The 21,212-nt window shown below is 34.2% G+C and overlaps 1 protein-coding gene across 1 annotated transcript; it reads left to right on the forward strand.

Annotated features, from left to right (window-relative positions):
- Positions 1-195: 195 nt before the first annotated feature.
- On the forward strand, positions 196-20,976 carry Jabba (jabba). Its single transcript, XM_073956969.1, has 9 exons — positions 196-310; positions 378-431; positions 12,163-12,457; positions 12,520-12,902; positions 17,728-17,934; positions 18,013-18,238; positions 18,563-18,751; positions 20,483-20,548; positions 20,624-20,976. The coding sequence occupies exons 3-9, from the start codon at positions 12,196-12,198 to the stop codon at positions 20,785-20,787; spliced, it is 1,497 nt and encodes a 498-aa protein (XP_073813070.1). The 5' UTR covers positions 196-310; positions 378-431; positions 12,163-12,195; the 3' UTR covers positions 20,788-20,976.
- The last annotated feature ends 236 nt before the right edge of the window (positions 20,977-21,212 follow it).

The following is a 21,212-nucleotide window of genomic DNA, read 5'->3' on the forward strand; positions in this document are numbered from 1 at the left end:
TGCGTTAGAAATGGAAAAACAGACCTAATATACCTTTCATACTGTTGTGGTATAAAAATAGTGTTGTGGTATAAAAAGTACAATTTCATTGAAAATAGTACCATTTTAGTACTCTCTGAAATTTGTCATTTTCCATCCCTGATACATAATATGCTTCCATACTTCCAAAGGTGATCAAAACAATTCCAGAAATTTAGTCGACTTTTAATGGGATTGCGGCACAGTAGCTAATGATAATGAAAAGTGTTGATTATCTTCTGATGGACCTAATTTGAACAAAATATATTTAAATATTTATATGAAAACAAAAGTAATAGCAATATCAAACAACAACAATTAGATTTGTTTTATAAAAGTGATTTGTGCTTTATTTAAAGAAAAAACAACATTTGAATTATTTTTTCCTAAAAATCCAATATTTGCCAGAAGCGGTAAGTTTCTAGTTTTTTTGTGTCACAATTCTTGTCGATTGTTCTGTGCATTTATCTTCCAAGCTTCAATTTTTTAAAATGTCTATTTACCGTTATCTGCGATTTACATCAGCCGGCATGCGTTGCTTGAAACTAATTTATGTTTTTGTTATAAATAAATAATGTTTAAGTGTTTGGAACCAACAAAAAAAAACTATTATGCACGGCTGGATGGTGTGGCGCCCCAATTGCTACAGTTCATTTATACAAGCGCCTTCGATGATCGTCTGCTAGCAAGAAGGTCAATGTCAACGCTGATCTATTTCAATTTTGTTTTGTATTTGTTGGCGTAAGATTGATCAGTTTAATTAAATTGATTGTTTTTATGCTTAAGTGTTTTCTTTTGCCCACCCTTTTTATTACATTTGTTTCTCCTACAACAAATATCTTGTTCTAGGTTCTCCTCTATTATTTATCTATTTCGTAATTCCGTGTGAAACACTGCAAAATATTTATTGTAAGTCCGACTAGGCCATATTTGTCAGTCCGCCCATACTCTGTAAGAGAGAAAGAGATAGAGCTTTGGCATTTTCGGGTAGAAAACATTACTTGCCAACTGATTTGACTGTAATTAATTCTGCATTTCAGATTTTCAGTGGCTTACAAAAATATGTCATAACATCAGCTACTTAGGAAAATATTTTTATACCCTCAGCCTTTTGGTACACCTTAACTAACTTTAAATGAAAGGTGCTTACACCTAAGAAGTTTTGCGGATTCTGAAATTACAATGTTCATACATGAGTAAAATCAAAAAAATCACCTAAAGATGCTGTAGCTGTGAAAATTCCCTATAATATTGGCCTGAATGTTATTTTCGTAGGTTTTACCATTTTTGAGATATATAAGTTCAAAGGCCAATTCCTATCGAAATGGGACTAAACCAAAAATTTTTTTTTTTTTGATCGAAATAGTGGTTTTGCATCTGGTAATATTTTGTCCAAACCAAGATCAAGTTCGATAAGTAAAAAAATATCTATCGACTTTTTAGAGCTTTTGGGCCACTATGTAAGGATGGATTGGCTCACGAAAGACTTAATATCGCTTAAACAGGGCCGCAGAGTAACATCGGTATAATATTGCAAAGGATTTTTGTGGGGGAGGTACACTATGGAGAAGACCGATTCTGAAGTAAAATTACATTTGGACAAAGGACAAAATATTAGGAGATCCAAAGTTTGGACGGTTGATCTATTCAACAGATATAACGCATAAAATTTTAGTGACTTTTTTAATTGCGCGGGAGGCACCGAACTTAAACTAAGTTTGGACAAAATATTACAAATGCCAAAATTTTGACTAAATCTGCTGATCCGCTGGAGAGTTATCGTGCGCTCCAGCCAGACAGACGGACGGACATTGCGAAACGAATTCGTCCAAACCATTATTTCTATGAGGCACATTTTGCCCGTATGAAAGTGTATATGGCATAAAACAAGTAAAAAAGTATCAGTCGGCTTTGTCGACAGAGTGGATTGAAATCCTTTTTTCTCAAAAAACTTATGTAGTTAGGGGGGTTTTCAAAATTTTGGGCGTATGAACCGACAAAATTATGGATAGGATTAAAGCTCAAAAATGTACGGGGATATCGATAGATAGAGCTTTTTTTATCACAATAGCCTACGAAAAACATAATATCGCTGTAAACAGTGCCACTAGGAAACAGGAGGTAAAAATGTTCAAAGGATCCTCGAACATACCCTTAACCACACAAAATGTTGAACATTTGTGTGAGTGGTACCACAAGGATTGGACAGATAGGGCCCAAATTTGAACATATGTAAACTAAGTTTCGACAAGATCGAATTTCATCTAATATTCGAAGAAATATTACAATATCCAAAGTGTGGACGAACGCAGTATTCGGTTCGAGCTCTCCAGACACTACATAGGGTGCCATAGGGTTTTTTTTACAAAATTCGGGCTGTTTTCTCAAGAAGTATGGACTTGCCCCTGAAAAAACTTTCACTGTCGTAATTGAGGCAGCGAATGCAAGTTGCTTCAACAAAAACTAAAGTGATTCGAGAGCAGGTATTAAAGTGAACTTATTCGAAATTATGTGTGAGAGGTACCAGAAGGAGTAGACAAATATAGTCTATATTCGAACCTGATCTATATCTGGTAGACATATTAGGATGTGCAAAGTATGGATTACATCGGTCACTCCCTTCAATAGTTATCGTGCGCACAATTTTCCGAACATTTCTGAACTTTTGTGGGGGAGGTACCTGAAGGAGTGGACCGATATGGTTTATCTTCGATTTAAAACTATGTTTGGACAAAATATTACGAAGGCCAAATTTTGGACCGAATCGGCAGATCCGTTCGAGAGTTATCTTGCGCTCCAACCACTACACACGGTGTCATAGGGGCTTTTTGCATCTTTCAGGCTATTTTCTCAGGATGTATGGACTTTTCCCTGATGAAACTTGTACCGTCGTATGGGGGGCAGTGAATACAAATTGTTGCAACAAGCAGGAGCTAATCTGAACTTATCCGAAATTTTGTGTGAGAGATACCAGAAGGAGTAGACAAATATAGTCTATATTCGAACCTTATCTATATCTGGTAGATACATTAGGAAGTGCAAAGTATGGATCAAATCGGTTAATTTCTTCAAGAGTTATCGTTGGCACAATTTTTCCGAACATTTTTGAACTTTTGTGGGGGAGGTACCGGGAGGAGTGGACCGATATAGCCCATCTTCGAACTTAAACTAAGTTTGGGCAAAATATGACGAAATCTAAATTTTGGACCGAATCGCTTGATCCATTCGAGAGTTATCGTGCGTACCAGCCAGACAGACAGACGGACGGACATTGCTAAATCAACTCCAAATTGTCTAAAACACATTTCGTCCAAACATACTTGGGGCCTGAAACCATTATTTCGATGAGGCACATTTTGCCCGTATGAAAGTGTATATACCCTCTTTAGCATAAATGCTGAGGGTATAAAAATTAACATATGTATGTTGAAACTAAGGTATGGGGTATTGTAACTCGCCAACAATTCTACAATACCATAATTTTTGAACGCATTTCTCTAAAATCAAGGGTTTTAGCACGATTCACCGAGGGATTTTTTAAAATAATAATTTGAGCGGAAGTTGTGGTCGTATTAATGTAAACAAGTAAGAAAAGCGTTAAGTTCGGTCGGGCCGAACTTTTTATACCCTCCACCACAAATTTCAGCCATTTCCGTGGATTAATGTGGCCACAACCTTCAAAATACCGAAATTCGGAAGGTGCCGTTCTATGGGGGCTATATGATGGCGTGGACCTATACCTATAAATTTCTGGGGTAAAGTTTTATACGCCTAAAGAAGACTAAATACCAAATTTCAGCCATCTCGGTGTGATAATGAGGCTAAAACGTTCAAAATATCGAAAATCGGGAGATATTGTATTATGGGGGTTTTATCAACACGTGGACCTATATAAACATTTTATGGTAGAAATGTTTCATAGCCTCTGGAAACACAAAATACAAAGTTACAACCGATTCTTTGGTCAAATGGGTCTAATACATTCAAAATATATTAAAATTACGCATACTTTATATGGGGTCTTATATGGGGGTTATACCAAAACGTGGAACTATATAACCCAACTTTGGTAGGAATATTTTTCGGCTTCTGGAGACACAAAGTACCAAATTACAACCAATTCGGTGGTAAAATGGGCCAAGTATCTTAAAAATTCCTTAAAACGACGACGCACAGTGGAAAAAAGTACCGATTTAGCTCGCCAAAAGTAAAAGTCTATGTTTTATTGTATGTTTGTCGATAAATTCGATATGAACAGCTATAAATTGATAATTTTACTTCATTTATTAATATATTTGGTAAATTTGTATTTTTACCGTAGAATGGTACCTATCGATTTTCGGTATTTTAAAGATTTCTACCACATTATCCAACCGAAACGGCTAGGATTTGGTATTTAGTCTCCGTGGGGGTTATGCATACACTCCTATAAAAATTTTCGGTATAGGACCATGTTTTCATATAGCCCCCATAGACCGGTACCACCGATTTCGGTCATTTTGGAGGTTTTAGCCATATTATCCAACCGATATAGCTGAAAGTTGACATTTAGTCTTCGTTGGTAGCATAAATTATTCCGACGGAGAATTTTCGGCACAGGTACACGCATTGATATGGCCCCCATAGAAAGGTACCGCATTTTTACATAAAAAAATGATATTAATAAAATAAAATGTTGCAGTTTGTTGCAGCTAAAATTTTACAAATTAGTTAAGAACTATGTGTACTAAAAATAAAATAAAAAATCTACGCGCCATCCCGCGACACTCCTTAGTAATAGCTTTAACAAAGTGCTCAATATGGAAAAAATCGGATGTCACATGTTTTAAGTGTAAAATCCGAGTTGTAATAAATAACATCTTATATTCAACATTTTTTAAATCACCTGCATCACGAAATGTTAAATTCAATAAAGCTTTAAAATTACTTTGTAGGAAGAGTGCAGGCGACGATCACAAATTTACTACTAAACTATATTATGAAAACTAGTTAAAAAATGTCAACCAAAAACGGACCGTTATTCCGCATAGACTGATGCAAAACAAATTATTTTAAATGCAGTTGCATTCTGTGGACACCTTAGATTAATACTGCAACAATCATTTTTAAATTGGCGTATGTGATTTTCTTGACTTTTGGCGCGCTAGATCGGTATTTTTTTCCACTGTGCGACGCGTCACGCGTCATTTTGTATGGGGGCTATACGAAAGCGTGGACCTACATAGCCCGCTTTCAATACCAAAAGTCCTACGTAAATATAACATATTTTCCCAAAATTTCATCAACCTACGTCAATCCGTTCGGACGCTAGAGTGATTTCCACAGACGGACAGACAGACAGACTGACGGACATGGCTATATCGATGTAGAATTGCACGCTGATCAAGAATATATATACTTTGTGGGGTCTACAATGATTATTTCGAGTAGTTACAAACGTAGTGACAAACTTAATATACCCCCATCCTATGGTGGAGGGTATAAAAATAGGAAAAATACTTTGAAGGAAACGAGTTTTTCCATATTAATTTCCAATTAGTGGCTTTTCAGTACAATGTAGAGCTTAATGGTCCAAGAAGAAGTTACAGAATACATTTCAGAGATGAAGTTCCTAATGTATGATTTTTTAATATATCTACTACATAAGCCTTTACTAGATGCTGACATTTTGAAGTCTGAAAAATGGGGTTTTTTGGAATTTTGTCCCTATTTTGGACGCGCAACTGGATTATTCTAAAAGTTTAATATGTGATTGTAGTACTTGCGACTACGCATTTTTACATGTATAGCTCGAGAGTGTAACCTTTACATGATCAGAGCAATCCATTCTCAAAGTGGAAATTTTTGTGCGTAAATTTTTCAAAAAAAAAATCTATTTTTTTGGTTCAAATCAATCAGCTGTATTCTTACTTTTTTTTGTAAATTTAGTTTTCTAAATATAAGCTTCGTTCCCGTACTTTATAATAGTAAAACTCGTAAAAGAGAGAATTGTAAACAAATTTTGCTCACACAAAAGTTTTATGAAATAGTTCGGGAACGAAAAAATGGAAAATACGTAAAAAAACTGGAACAAATGTCAAAGTCGGCGTATCAGCCAATCAGACGCAGGCAACCATGTTACTATTTTTTACACGCTCAAATTCTTCGAGTAAAAAGTTTTTAAAGAGAACGTCATTCAGCGCCATTTTTGATTAAAGAGAAGTGAACCTTTTACAACTTTTTTGTATACGGGAACGCCTTTTCGTGTAATATGCGTAAAAGTGGTAAAAATTGTAAAAACTTTTTAGTTCTGGAACAAAGCTTTAATAGGGTATACTCATGAAATTTGAAACTTCGAAATTTGTTACCATAAAATACTGCTTTTCATTCTAAACGTGTAATAAAAATTACCTACGTGAGTTCGGAATGCGTTATATTTACATTTTGATTCAAATTTGTAATAAAAATTACCTACGTGAGTTCGGAATGCGTTATATTTATATTTTGATTCAAATTTGTTCTATTTTAGAAGATTTTCAATGTGTTTTCCTGTGTTCTAAAATCGGATTGGCATTTTCTCATTTTCACTATTATGCTTGGTGTACATTCGGCATCGTTTCGTGATTTCGCAGGCGTTTCGTGATTTCGCCCGAAATTAAGCAGAATTTACCATGATTTTGCATACAAAAATGAAATCAACTCATTTCGTGATTTCAGCGAAATCAACATTGAAATCACAGTACTCATGATATACAACCCTGTTTTTACCAAAAGTTGCAACACTTTTCACGTATCACAATAAACAAGGTAGATGGCGAATTGCTGCGACAAAAAAATGTAATATCAAAATTTGTAAACAAAGTAAAAAAATTAAATTACATGGTTACTATGTTAAATTTTCATTGTGTTCCCTACTTTTTTCGTCGTAAAATTAGCAAATGAGCGAAATTTGAAAAAAATACTTTCCTATACTGCAAACAAGCTGCTAGTTTCTACTCAGCCGAATTTGTATGTATAGGAGAAAATTTATTCTGCTTCGTTTTTGTTTTAAGAGAAGTGAGAGTTTAGTAGGGGAACGCGTTTCTGGCTCAAAACGGGACAAAAATAATGCACGTAGTACTAGATTGCAGGTTCTGGAAAACAACCTTATGCCTGTTCCAGAACCAGCAAGAATCGACAAAATTTTACTACGATAACAATTTTTCCTTTATGTTATCAAAAAAAAAAAAAAAAAAATAGTAAAAATTTGAAGATTCTTGCAGTTCTGGAACAGACCATTTGTCAATAAAAATTGCAACGATAAAATATTTCTTGCACATTTGTTAAGATTATACACAGGACTTACAATTTTTTTCTTTATGTTATCGAAAAAATAGTAAAATTTTGTAGATTCTTGCTTCTTGATTTCTATATTGTCGTATATTTTAACGACAAATTAAAATTGCAAAAACTTGTTTTGAAAATTCATGTTCGATCCGCTGCACATATGCATCTACCTTGATTATTGTAATATGTTTGAAATCAACAAAAAATAAGTTTAAGCAAGGGGGTGTATTTCAGGATTTCGTGGAATCCAGTGGATTCAGCTATTCAGTATAAACCAGCTATTACACGGTTTTTATGCGTTTCAAGTGTTGCAATATTCAATATAACATTATTTTTTTATTTAATTGAGATTTAATTTTAATAATAATAGATTTATAGCTGGTTTACATTACGAAATCGAGTCGATTTCAAACTGTCAATTCCTTTGCTCAAACGTCAAATAAAATCGAATTGATTTCATTTGAGTTTTCATTTGACGTATACGCAAAGGAATTGACAGTTTGAAATCGACTCGATTTCGTAATGTAAACCAGCTATTACTTGAGATTTAATATCATGATATAAAAATTTTCGCCTATAAGGCAAAAATTGGTTACAGCCGCACGCAGTTTTGACGAAAAAGAGAAAGAACTTGAATTTTTATACCCTACACCACTATGTGGGGAGGGTATTATAAGTTGGTTTTGGCCCAAAAGTTTGTAACGCATCGAAATAATGGTCGTAGACCCATACTTATATATACCAAAATGAATGTCTCGACGAGCTGAGTCGATCTGGATATGTGTGCCCGTCTGTCCGTCTGTCCATCTAAACCTTGTAATCACGCTACAGGTCGCAATTTTGATCGGATCGTCACGAAATTTTGGATGTTGATGGGGGTCCCGGAGGGGACGGATAATATTTAGGGGTTGGAAAGGGCAAAAAACTTAGGTGGATAAAAAGACAACGTTTTTTTCCAAAGCGAATATCTCAGCTTCTATATGAGGTATACCAAAAGCAAAACCTGACAATGAAAGTAGAAAATATCGCCTTTCTAATGATGTAAAGTAGGTGCTCGTAGGTGAACAAACAAACAACGATGATATCACAATAGTAGCAAATAAAACCCCAATTTTCATTTTTGCGATTTTAATTATTTTGACGAATATCACAGCTTTGGTTGAAAACTTTCCAAAACTTACAATGATGCAAACTAGGATGTCGTAGGTGGTCAAATATCAGAGACATGGCAATAGTCGGTAATGCATCCCATTTTCTGATTTTTTTTTGTAATCACGCTACAGGTCGCAATTTTGATCGGATCGTCACAAAATTTTGGGTGTTAATGGGGGTCTCAAAGAGAAAGAAGCCTATTGATTTTGATGATGGTCGGATAATAATCAGGGGTCGGAATGGGCAAACATTTATTTGGAGAAAGGTCAACGTTTTATTTCAAAGCCAATATCTCTGTTTCTTTAATAGGTATATCAAAAGCAAAACCTGGCAAGGAAACTAGAAAATATCACCTTTACAACGATTTAAAGTAGGTTGTCGTAGGTGGTCAAATGTCGGAGATATGGCAATAGTCGATAATGCATCCCATTTTCCGATTTTTTTGTAATCACGCTACAGGTCGCAATTTTGATCGGATCGTCACGAAATTTTGGGGGTTAATGGGGGTTCCACAGAGGAAGAAGCCTACCGATTTTAATGATGGTCGGATAATGTTCAGGGGTCGGAATGGGCAAAAACTTATTTGGAGAAAAGGTCTACGTTTTATTTCAAAGCCAATATCTCTGTTTCTTTAATAGGTATATCAAAAGCAAAACCTGGCAAGGAAAGTAGAAAATATCACCTTTACAACGATGTAAAGTAGGTTGTCGTAGCTGCTCAAACAACAGAGATATCGCAATCGTCGGTATTGCATCCCATTTTCCGATTTGTTTGTAATCACGCTACAGGTCGCAATTTTGATCGGATCGATACGAATTTTTTGGGAGTTGATGCGGGTCCCACAGAGGAAGAAGCCTATTTAGTTTGGTGATGGTCGGAAAATATTCAGGAGCCGGAGTAAGCGAAAAGCTTATGTGGAGGAAAGTCAACGTTTTTTTCTTATGCGAATATCTCCGCTTCTGGTTGGAGTATTCCAAAAGGAATACCCGTCAATGGAAGAAGAAAAGATTTCGTTCATATTGCTGGAAAGTATGTTGGCGTAAGTGAGCAAATCGAGATATTGCAAAATTCAGTAATATACCCAATTTTGTCCATTTTTTGTAATCACGCTACAAGTTGGAATTTTGGTAGGATAGTGAAATTTTTGGGTGTAGATGGGGCCCCACATGGGAAGAAGCCTATTGATTTTGGTGATATTCGGATAATATTTAGGGGTCGGAATGGGGAAAAACTCATTTGGAGACAAATTCAAAGTTTTATTCTTTGTGAATATATCAGCTTCTAGTAGGGGTACTCCAACGGAAAAACCTCTCAATGGAAGAAGAAAATATTACCTTTACATTGGTGTAAAGCAGGTTGGCGAAGGTGGTCAAACAAGGGAGATACCACAATAGTCGGTAGTGCATCCAATTCTTCCATTTTTTGCAATCAAGCTACAGGTCCAGAGAGAAAGGGGCATATTATTTTTGGTGGTAGTCGGATTATATTCCCTAAAAGAAATGTTTACCAGTGAAAAGCTTATGTACAGGGGTAGTGGTGTAGGGTATCACATGGTCGGCCCCGTCCCGACTATAGCCTTTGCTCACTTGTTTATATATACATATTTTGTAACCATATAGGTAAAATTTGCAAATACGTAAAATTTGTCATACATTTCATTTTTCGCGAATCCATTTAGACTTTTCAGAAGTGTTTTTGCATCATCGCAAATAAAACGAATTCAGTTAACGGTAATGACATAAAACAGCTTTTTATATAAAGCCGCGATTTTTTTTAGAATTTTTTCTAAACATTCAAATTAAAACGGTCATGTTTTGCGCGCAACGGTCTACTTTTGTTACAAAAACATATTCGCCTTGAAGATTTATTTCTTAATCTATGTACCAAAAATCATTGATGTAATGTGAACAAAATTTTGACTTTTTTTAAATGGAAAACTCAATTTTACATATTTTTGCCCATATATGTACTTTCGAGCCCATTTTCCTGGGAACTAAATGCTTTCTGAAAAAAAAAAAAACAATCAGTAGGGCGATTCTGTAACTTATTTTTTGAGTTACCGACAATTGTCGGTAAAATTAACATCCTTATAATTTCGGTAATTACCGATGTTTGTCGGTAAGTTAGCGACGAATAAAAAGCAGTCGTAAAGTTTTACCGATAGCAGGAGTGTTGTCAACTTTTACTTAAACTTTTCATTCATAATTTTGCGTTTTAATTTGAACGATTTTTGTCGGTAACCCAAAAAAAGTGTTAGAAAATCGCACTACAGGACCACTAGGGAAACCTGCGGATATTCCATCAGTGTTAGCAAATCGCACTACAGGACCACTAGGAAAACCTGCGGATATTCCCCAAAAAAATTGTCGTTACATAAAAATAGTCAAATTTCATTGTTTTTGAATATACAACTCATTTAAAAAGTGTGTGAATGTAATTAAGTTTTGTCTACAAGTTTCGTAAATTTTCAAATAATAATAATCATTTATACTTTATTTATAACATATTAATTCATTGCACTCCGAATGCATTCAGAAAACATACAAACATACTTACATAAAACAATGAATATTGGCTAATAACATAAATAATAAAATTATCAAAATAATTGATAGTCAAAAGATCAGAGTGTATCGAATAAAATGAACAGAAAAAAGAAACACGAGTACCTTCGTAAAAAATCGATGTTACGTTGATTGTTATTGAATTTAAGTAAAAAAAAATATTCTAAAGAACTTATGAGAACAAGAATATCAGATTCCATTTTTTTTGTCATGTTCAATCCTTTGCTTCAACAAGGCGGTTGGAATCGATGATTACTGTGGTTGTCAAACATTTTAGCGTTGGTTAAACTTCCCAATAAGTGGTGTCTTTCTAAATTTGCCGCCGGAACTTGTGGTGGTCAAACATTTAAGCGTTGGTTAAACTTCCCAATAAGTGGTGTCTTACTAAATTTGCCAACGGAACTTGTGGTGGTCAAACATTTTAGCGTTGGTTAAACTTCCCAATAAGTGGTGTCTTACTAAATTTGCCAACGGAACTTGTGGTGGTCAAACATTTTAGCGTTGGTAAAACTTCCCAATAAGTGGTGTCTTACTAAATTTGCCGCCGGAACTTGTGGTGGTCAAACATTTTAGCGTTGGTAAAACTTCCCAATATGTGGTGTCTTACTAAATTTGCCGCCGGAACTTGTCGATATCCCCAAATTATTGAACTTATACAGAATCTGTAACTTTTAACAAAACTCCCTTTAAAACAGAATCTTGATTTTCTGCTCCTCTTTGAAGAATTGTTGCTAAGAGGCATTTTTCTCCTTTAAGCGGTTTCACCTATACAGCACTTTCCTTTAAATATACATACATACATATGTATGTCTGACATTTAATCAACATAAATAATCATAATAAAAAATCAGAGATTTTCAGTTATTTTCCGATTGAAATTCGCACAAAGTCCAAAATGCAATTGGAATTAGTCACATAATCTAAATACAATACAAAAACTACAATTTAATTACATTGAAAATAAAAACAATTATAAAAATAAACCCAAGCAATGCATGACCGGCAAAACAAACTATATAGAAGGCGGCTGCCCAACTGATAACGATGAACAGAGAATGGCGCAGATTTTTTATTATGTTTTCATTATCAGACCAAAAACAAATGATGCTTTGAACCATTTCAGTAACGATCACGGTCAACGCCAGTATCATTGAGAATGGCTCAGGAAACTAAAACCCAAAAGCAACAACAGAAGCAGCAGCAACAACAAAAGCCGCCGGGAGATGAGATCACCACAACACCAGGTGATGAGGAGGAGATTGAAGAAATCGAAATACCTCAAAATAAAACTCTAATGGATAAAATACAAATTATTTGTGAGAAATTTGCGGCCACCGGAATGGGTCAAACGATTTTGGAGCGATGTGATCGTGTTCTAAAAGTTTTGGAGGACACATCAAAATGGAGTTTGCCACAAAGTAAGTTTTTTAACTGGATTTTTTCATGACGGATAACTTTTATAATTTTTCTTCACCTTCAGATGACAATGATCCAAAATTGGAAAGACCTCTTCCATGGATATTCTTTATACCGTTGATTGTGTGGTTGCGTATTATACGCTTGTGGCTTTCCTTTGCTTGTATAATGGTGGGTGGTTCACCAATGACAGCTGAAAGAATGGTGTATAATATTCAAGTAAAGCGAAGACGTCTAAGAGCCATACGGGTACCCGCATTGAGAGCTACCAGGCGTTTGGAGGCCGATTCAGGTGCTATGGCGGTTTCGGGCAAAAATCAAACTTTTATTGGAAAAATACGCTCCTTATTTGGCAGTGCTGTTTGTAAACCTGGTCAACGTCATGATGCTCAATCGAGACGGGCTTTTGGTACCGGGAACATATCGAAAGTTACAGAAGAAATGTCGGTAAGTAAAAAGTTGATTTGTTATTTAAGTTTGCTCCACTTTACGGTGGAAACGAGTGACAAAAATATTTCTAAGCAGAGAAGCGTGAAATATTTAAACAATAGTTTCCAAGGGCCTTCAGAACAATAAGCGTGGGTTTTTGAAGGGTCATCAACAATAAGCGTGGAATTTTTAAAAAATATTTTTTAGTGGTCATCACAACAATAAGCGTGGATTTTTTAAACAATATTTTTCAAGAGCCATCACAACAATAAGCGTGGATTTTTTAAACAATATTTTTCAAGAGCCATCACAACAATAAGCGTGGATTTTTTCAACAACATTTTTCAAGGGACATTACAACAATAAGCGTGGATTTTTTAAACAATATTTTTCAAGGCCCATCACAACAATAAGCGTGGATTTTTTAAACAATATTTTTAAAGGGCCATCAAAACAATAAGCCTGAATTTTTTCAACAATATTTTTCAAGGGCCATCACAACAATAAGCGTGGATTTTTTAAACAATATTTTTCAAGGGCCATCACAACAATAAGCGGGGATTTTTTCAACAATTTGTTTCAAGGGCCATCACAACAATAAGCGTGGATTTTTTAAACAATATTTTTCAAGGGCCATCACAACAATAAGCGTGGATTTTTTAAACAATATTTTTCAAGGGCCATCACAACAATAAGCGTGGATTTTCTAAACAATATTTTTCAAGGGCCATCACAACAATAAGCGTGGATTTTTTAAACAATATTTTTCAAGGGCCATCACAACAATAAGCGTGGATTTTTTAAACAATATTTTTCAAGGGCCATCACAACAATAAGCGTGGATTTTTTAAACAATATTTTTCAAGGGCCATCACAACAATAAGCGTGGATTTTTCAACAATATTTTTCAAGGGCCATCACAACAATAAGCGTGGATTTTTTCAACAATATTTTTCAAGGGCCATCACAACAATAAGCGTGGATTTTTTAAACAATATTTTTCAAGGGCCATCACAACAATAAGCGTGGATTTTTTAAACAATATTTTTCAAGGGCCATCACAACAATAAGCGTGGATTTTTTAAACAATATTTTTCAAGGGCCATCACAACAATAAGCGTGGATTTTTTAAACAATATTTTTCAAGGGCCATCACAACAATAAGCGTGGATTTTTTAAACAATATTTTTCAAGGGCCATCACAACAATAAGCGTGGATTTTTTAAACAATATTTTTCAAGGGCCATCACAACAATAAGCGTGGATTTTTTAAACAATATTTTTCAAGGGCCATCACAACAATAAGCGTGGATTTTTTAAACAATATTTTTCAAGGGCCATCACAACAATAAGCGTGGATTTTTTAAACAATATTTTTCAAGGGCCATCACAACAATAAGCGTGGATTTTTTAAACAATATTTTTCAAGGGCCATCACAACAATAAGCGTGGATTTTTTAAACAATATTTTTCAAGGGCCATCACAACAATAAGCGTGGATTTTTTAAACAATATTTTTCAAGGGCCATCACAACAATAAGCGTGGATTTTTTAAACAATATTTTTCAAGGGCCATCACAACAATAAGCGTGGATTTTTTAAACAATATTTTTCAAGGGCCATCACAACAATAAGCGTGGATTTTTTAAACAATATTTTTCAAGGGCCATCACAACAATAAGCGTGGATTTTTTAAACAATATTTTTCAAGGGCCATCACAACAATAAGCGTGGATTTTTTAAACAATATTTTTCAAGGGCCATCACAACAATAAGCGTGGATTTTTTAAACAATATTTTTCAAGGGCCATCACAACAATAAGCGTGGATTTTTTAAACAATATTTTTCAAGGGCCATCACAACAATAAGCGTGGATTTTTTAAACAATATTTTTCAAGGGCCATCACAACAATAAGCGTGGATTTTTTAAACAATATTTTTCAAGGGCCATCACAACAATAAGCGTGGATTTTTTAAACAATATTTTTCAAGGGCCATCACAACAATAAGCGTGGATTTTTTAAACAATATTTTTCAAGGGCCATCACAACAATAAGCGTGGATTTTTTAAACAATATTTTTCAAGGGCCATCACAACAATAAGCGTGGATTTTTTAAACAATATTTTTCAAGGGCCATCACAACAATAAGCGTGGATTTTTTAAACAATATTTTTCAAGGGCCATCACAACAATAAGCGTGGATTTTTTAAACAATATTTTTCAAGGGCCATCACAACAATAAGCGTGGATTTTTTAAACAATATTTTTCAAGGGCCATCACAACAATAAGCGTGGATTTTTTAAACAATATTTTTCAAGGGCCATCACAACAATAAGCGTGGATTTTTTAAACAATATTTTTCAAGGGCCATCACAACAATAAGCGTGGATTTTTTAAACAATATTTTTCAAGGGCCATCACAACAATAAGCGTGGATTTTTTAAACAATATTTTTCAAGGGCCATCACAACAATAAGCGTGGATTTTTTAAACAATATTTTTCAAGGGCCATCACAACAATAAGCGTGGATTTTTTAAACAATATTTTTCAAGGGCCATCACAACAATAAGCGTGGATTTTTTAAACAATATTTTTCAAGGGCCATCACAACAATAAGCGTGGATTTTTTAAACAATATTTTTCAAGGGCCATCACAACAATAAGCGTGGATTTTTTAAACAATATTTTTCAAGGGCCATCACAACAATAAGCGTGGATTTTTTAAACAATATTTTTCAAGGGCCATCACAACAATAAGCGTGGATTTTTTAAACAATATTTTTCAAGGGCCATCACAACAATAAGCGTGGATTTTTTAAACAATATTTTTCAAGGGCCATCACAACAATAAGCGTGGATTTTTTAAACAATATTTTTCAAGGGCCATCACAACAATAAGCGTGGATTTTTTAAACAATATTTTTCAAGGGCCATCACAACAATAAGCGTGGATTTTTTAAACAATATTTTTCAAGGGCCATCACAACAATAAGCGTGGATTTTTTAAACAATATTTTTCAAGGGCCATCACAACAATAAGCGTGGATTTTTTAAACAATATTTTTCAAGGGCCATCACAACAATAAGCGTGGATTTTTTAAACAATATTTTTCAAGGGCCATCACAACAATAAGCGTGGATTTTTTAAACAACATTTTTCAAGGGCCATCACAACAATAAGCGTGGATTTTTTAAACAATATTTTTCAAGGGCCATCACAACAATAAGCGTGGATTTTTTAAACAATATTTTTCAAGGGCCATCACAACAATAAGCGTGGATTTTTTAAACAATATTTTTCAAGGGCCATCACAACAATAAGCGTGGATTTTTTAAACAATATTTTTCAAGGGCCATCACAACAATAAGCGTGGATTTTTTAAACAATATTTTTCAAGGGCCATCACAACAATAAGCGTGGATTTTTTAAACAATATTTTTCAAGGGCCATCACAACAATAAGCGTGGATTTTTTAAACAATATTTTTCAAGGGCCATCACAACAATAAGCGTGGATTTTTTAAACAATATTTTTCAAGGGCCATCACAACAATAAGCGTGGATTTTTTAAACAATATTTTTCAAGGGCCATCACAACAATAAGCGTGGATTTTTTAAACAATATTTTTCAAGGGCCATCACAACAATAAGCGTGGATTTTTTAAACAATATTTTTCAAGGGCCATCACAACAATAAGCGTGGATTTTTTAAACAATATTTTTCAAGGGCCATCACAACAATAAGCGTGGATTTTTTAAACAATATTTTTCAAGGGCCATCACAACAATAAGCGTGGATTTTTTAAACAATATTTTTCAAGGGCCATCACAACAATAAGCGTGGATTTTTTAAACAATATTTTTCAAGGGCCATCACAACAATAAGCGTGGATTTTTTAAACAATATTTTTCAAGGGCCATCACAACAATAAGCGTGGATTTTTTAAACAATATTTTTCAAGGGCCATCACAACAATAAGCGTGGATTTTTTAAACAATATTTTTCAAGGGCCATCACAACAATAAGCGTGGATTTTTTAAACAATATTTTTCAAGGGCCATCACAACAATAAGCGTGGATTTTTTAAACAATATTTTTCAAGGGCCATCACAACAATAAGCGTGGATTTTTTAAACAATATTTTTCAAGGGCCATCACAACAATAAGCGTGGATTTTTTAAACAATATTTTTCAAGGGCCATCACAACAATAAGCGTGGATTTTTTAAACAATATTTTTCAAGGGCCATCACAATAATGAGCCTGGACTTTTTCAACAATATTTGTCTAGGGCCATCACAACAATAAGCGTGGATTTTTTCAACAATATTTTTCAAAGGCCATCAAAACAATAAGCGTGGATTTTTCAACAATATTTTTCAAAGGCCATCACAACAATAAGCGTGGATTTTTCAACAATATTTTTCAAAGGCCATCACAACAATAAGCGTGGATTTTTCAACAATATTTTTCAAGGGCCATCACAACAATAAGCGTGGATTTTTTCAACATTATTTTTCAAGGGCCATCACAACAATAAGCGTGGATTTTTTCAACAATATTTTTCAAGCGCCATCACAACAATAAGCGTGGATTTTTTCAACAATATTTGTCTAGGGCCATCACAATAATGAGCCTGGATTTTTTCAACAATATTTGTCTAGGGCCATCACAATAATGAGCCTGGACTTTTTCAACAATATTTGTCTAGGGCCATCACAATAATGAGCCTGGATTTTTTCAACAATATTTTTGATTTTTCAAAATAATTAGGGGTCTATTATTGTAAGATGTGAATTTTTTCTAAGGTGTATTATACTTTTTTCTGTCATTAATAGGGTGAACGTTCCGTAAAACGGCCACGTGATGATGACAATGCTGAACTTAATATGACCTTTGATCAATTGCTCGAAAAATATGTCAATGAAGATTCTGAGGAGGATTCTGATTATGTGCCAAATGAAGATGAAGAGAGTTCAAGTGAAAGTATTTCCTCAGATGGAAGTATTTCTAGCGCTGAGGTTGCAGATATTTCCAAACCTGAGGTTTGTATTATAAAAGAAAAGCAACTATGTTTTTCTTACGCCAGAAATTTATTTTTGAAATTTTGTAATATTTCGCAGTTTGAAATTGAGAAGACAGCCAAGGATCAGTCATCATCGACATTAGATCACAGTGTTGTTGAGGTTAAAGAAAATGGTGGACCTAAATATCGGCCAATGCCCAAGCCAATAGCTGATATTAAAATGGAACCAATTTCAGATGCTGACAGCGGTAGTGATATGGCAATAACACCAAAAGCTGATAGTGTGGCAAAGTCCAAAAATACAGCAGCTGCATCAGAAGTCGGTAATGGTTTTTAGAATTATGTACATCTACATTTGAAGATTTATAGAAATAGAAGTTATTTACGCATGGAATACGTTTTTTCTTTCTTTTTGAAGTTTAAAGAATTCAATAACAAAATAAAAAATTGAATTACACAATAATTAAAATTAATAGCAATCATTAAAACAAAAAGTCACACCTAATGCTCCTACATTCCCATGATCCTATCAAACGAAAGTCACAAACATACACACCCACACAAACTAAATTCTGAAAATCATATCCTATATTTGGCCTTTGGTTTCTATATCTGTCCTTTTTCCCACCTAATGAATATTTTGACAGCCAATGTTGATAAAGCACAGCAGCAGCAACAACAACAAAAGGAACAGCAAAAGGATGTTCAGACACCAAAATCGCAAACAGGACATCAATTAAATGTTCAACAAGATCCAGAAGCCAAACAAAAGTCCACACCAGGTCATGAATCGGCAGCCTCCTTGAAACCTGCTCTAGGTGCAAAAACGGCAACAGGTAAGATTATATTTTCTGTCTTTGTAATTATTTCAAAATGAAAATGTTGAAATTTTGTTTTTGGGTTTTTTTGAATGTTTAGCACCAAAACACCCTACAAATCCTACCCCCACCACAATCCCCAAAACATCAACAAAGTCCCCGGAAAACCAATATCGAACAATAACAACAGAAACGCATATAACCGAATATGATTGGTCCATAGTGGTAAACACAGAAATTACCCGTCGAAAATTATCTCCCCTCTATAGCAGATCATCCCCTGTGCCAATTCCAAAAGTTGTTTGTTCTTCACAATTAACACCTGCCTCCTCGTCCGAGGATATTTTTTACAGTCCCATTGGTTTGTCTTAATTACGTGGTAGTCATTGATTTCATTCATCTTCATTCAAATCTAAGCCATCAAATCATTTCATTTCCCAAAAAAAAAAAAAAAAATTAATTAGGGTGGGTTAAAAACACAAATACATATGAGGGTTGAGTGAAATCGGTTTTTGATTTCCTTTAATTTTTGCTGTGGTAATGCATCAGCAAAACATTTAAGGATATTTTCAGATTTTTTTTCTGACTAACGGTTCTTGAGATATGGAGCCTTGAAAAAGTTGAATTCTGTAAAAACTATAGGCAAAGAAATACTCATAACTCCTTTAATATTGGTCCAAATAGAAAAAATCTTTTTTTGTATTTTTTACTTTTTTATCAACTATCTAATAAAAAATAGGCAAAAAAAATTGCACAGTGGGCTTGGATACAATTTTCGCGATTTAATATTTGAAATCAATTTTTATCAATGATAGTACTCTTCCATGTTCTTGAAATGCAACGTGCTCATATTTTTTAACGCAAGGTATTATTTTAAAACTTTATTGACAAATTTTGACTAAAAATTGACTACGAAATAGGACTTAACATTTTTGTAATTAATACTAGTTTAATACAAAAAAAACCTCAAGAAAATCGAAGAGTACTATCATTGATAAAATTTTATTTTAAATATTAAATCGCAAAAATTGCATCCAAGCCCACTGTGCATAATTTTTTTCTAGAAAACTTCAACATGTTGCCTCTTCATAAGTAAGTTCTAAATAATCCTACGTTGACCAACCAAAATATGTGGTTGGCACGACAGTTATCGAAAGAAATAGTTCCCCAAATTAGATTCAGTTCCAAGATGGAATATGTGGATCCATTCCTTTCTCCGAAAAGTTAATCACTCTTGTGCTTTAATACAGTTTATGGTCACTTCTTGGATTAACATTTTTTATAGCGGGTAGTCATTGTAGATATGACAAATTTCGGGCCACTCCTTCATACACCTCTCGCTCTAAAGCGGTCGTAGTGGCTTTTGTTACAACGTTATCAATTTATTCATCCTCGATTATGGTCCGAATGTTCCAAAAACCCCACCCATATTCTTTTAATATAAGAAGGAGGGTCTGTCAGTGGAATAAATTGACCACTGGTTCTGAAACCTACCCTCACAAATTTTTAGTATTTACGGGCGGAAACGTCTTAAACTTCTGTTGTCACCTACGCAAATGTCATTTATTTTAAAACTTAATAATATTTTCATAGCACTCCTGTTACCGTTTTTTTACAGTCATAAACTGAGCGTATTTAGCTGTCGGTGTTTTCCCTTTACTTCATTCACCTCGCCCAATCACCCTTACATATTTCCTCTTTTCTTATCTATAAAAAATCTATTAATTGTCATTTCAAATTTTTCTTCAGGTTCACCACAGGATTTTCATTCCATATTTCATCCAGCACCTCTGGTTAAAATCACTACAGCTGATGGTATATTACATAATTTTTAATCCATAATACCACATAATAATATTTATATATAAATATTTTTGTTTTATTTCCTAGCCCATCACTCAACACCAAAGGAGGCTGATGATCGAAATGATAGTTCTGCTCCCGAAACACCCGAAACGCAACAAAAGAAATTCCAAAATAAACCAAACCATCAACACCAGCAGCAGCAACATCACCACCACAATAACAAGAATCGCAATAAAAATCGTCGCTAAATTGTATTGTAATGATTATCACATCTTCGCTTTTGCTTTTTAGTCTGTTTTGTTTCCTTTATTTTTCGATAGTTCTTTTTAATTTATTATTATTTACTTTAATTTTGTTAAATTGGAATTTTGCTACAAATGAATTCAATAATAAAGCCCATATTATAAACTGTGTTTGAAAATTGTGAAATCTCTAAACTAATGATTTGCCGCTTTCCTTTGTGAGAATGCTAAAGAATTGGATGGGGTTACTTTTGATTGTAGGAGAATGTAGAAAAATGAATAAAGAATACAAAAAATTATGATATGATTTTTTTCTAATTCCCTTATTTTTCGTTGTATGCTCGTTTTCTTGCTTAATCTGCCACTGGGTCTATCTCCAGTTCTAGGAATGTGGCTGTTTCGATGGGATGCAACCACAGATCTACTGGAGT

Source organism: Musca autumnalis, unplaced genomic scaffold (assembly GCF_047663935.1).
Source record: "Musca autumnalis isolate F117 unplaced genomic scaffold, ASM4766393v1 scaffold_5, whole genome shotgun sequence".
Lineage (NCBI taxonomy): Eukaryota > Metazoa > Arthropoda > Insecta > Diptera > Muscidae > Musca > Musca autumnalis.

Coding starts and splice junctions, on each gene's coding strand:
- Jabba (XM_073956969.1), top strand. CDS start 12,196: ATGGCTCAGGAAACTAAAACCCAAAAGCAACAACAGAAGCAGCAGCAA. Junction 12,903..17,727: donor AAGTTACAGAAGAAATGTCG/GTAAGTAAAAAG, acceptor TGTCATTAATAG/GGTGAACGTTCCGTAAAACG. Junction 18,239..18,562: donor AGCAGCTGCATCAGAAGTCG/GTAATGGTTTTT, acceptor ATATTTTGACAG/CCAATGTTGATAAAGCACAG.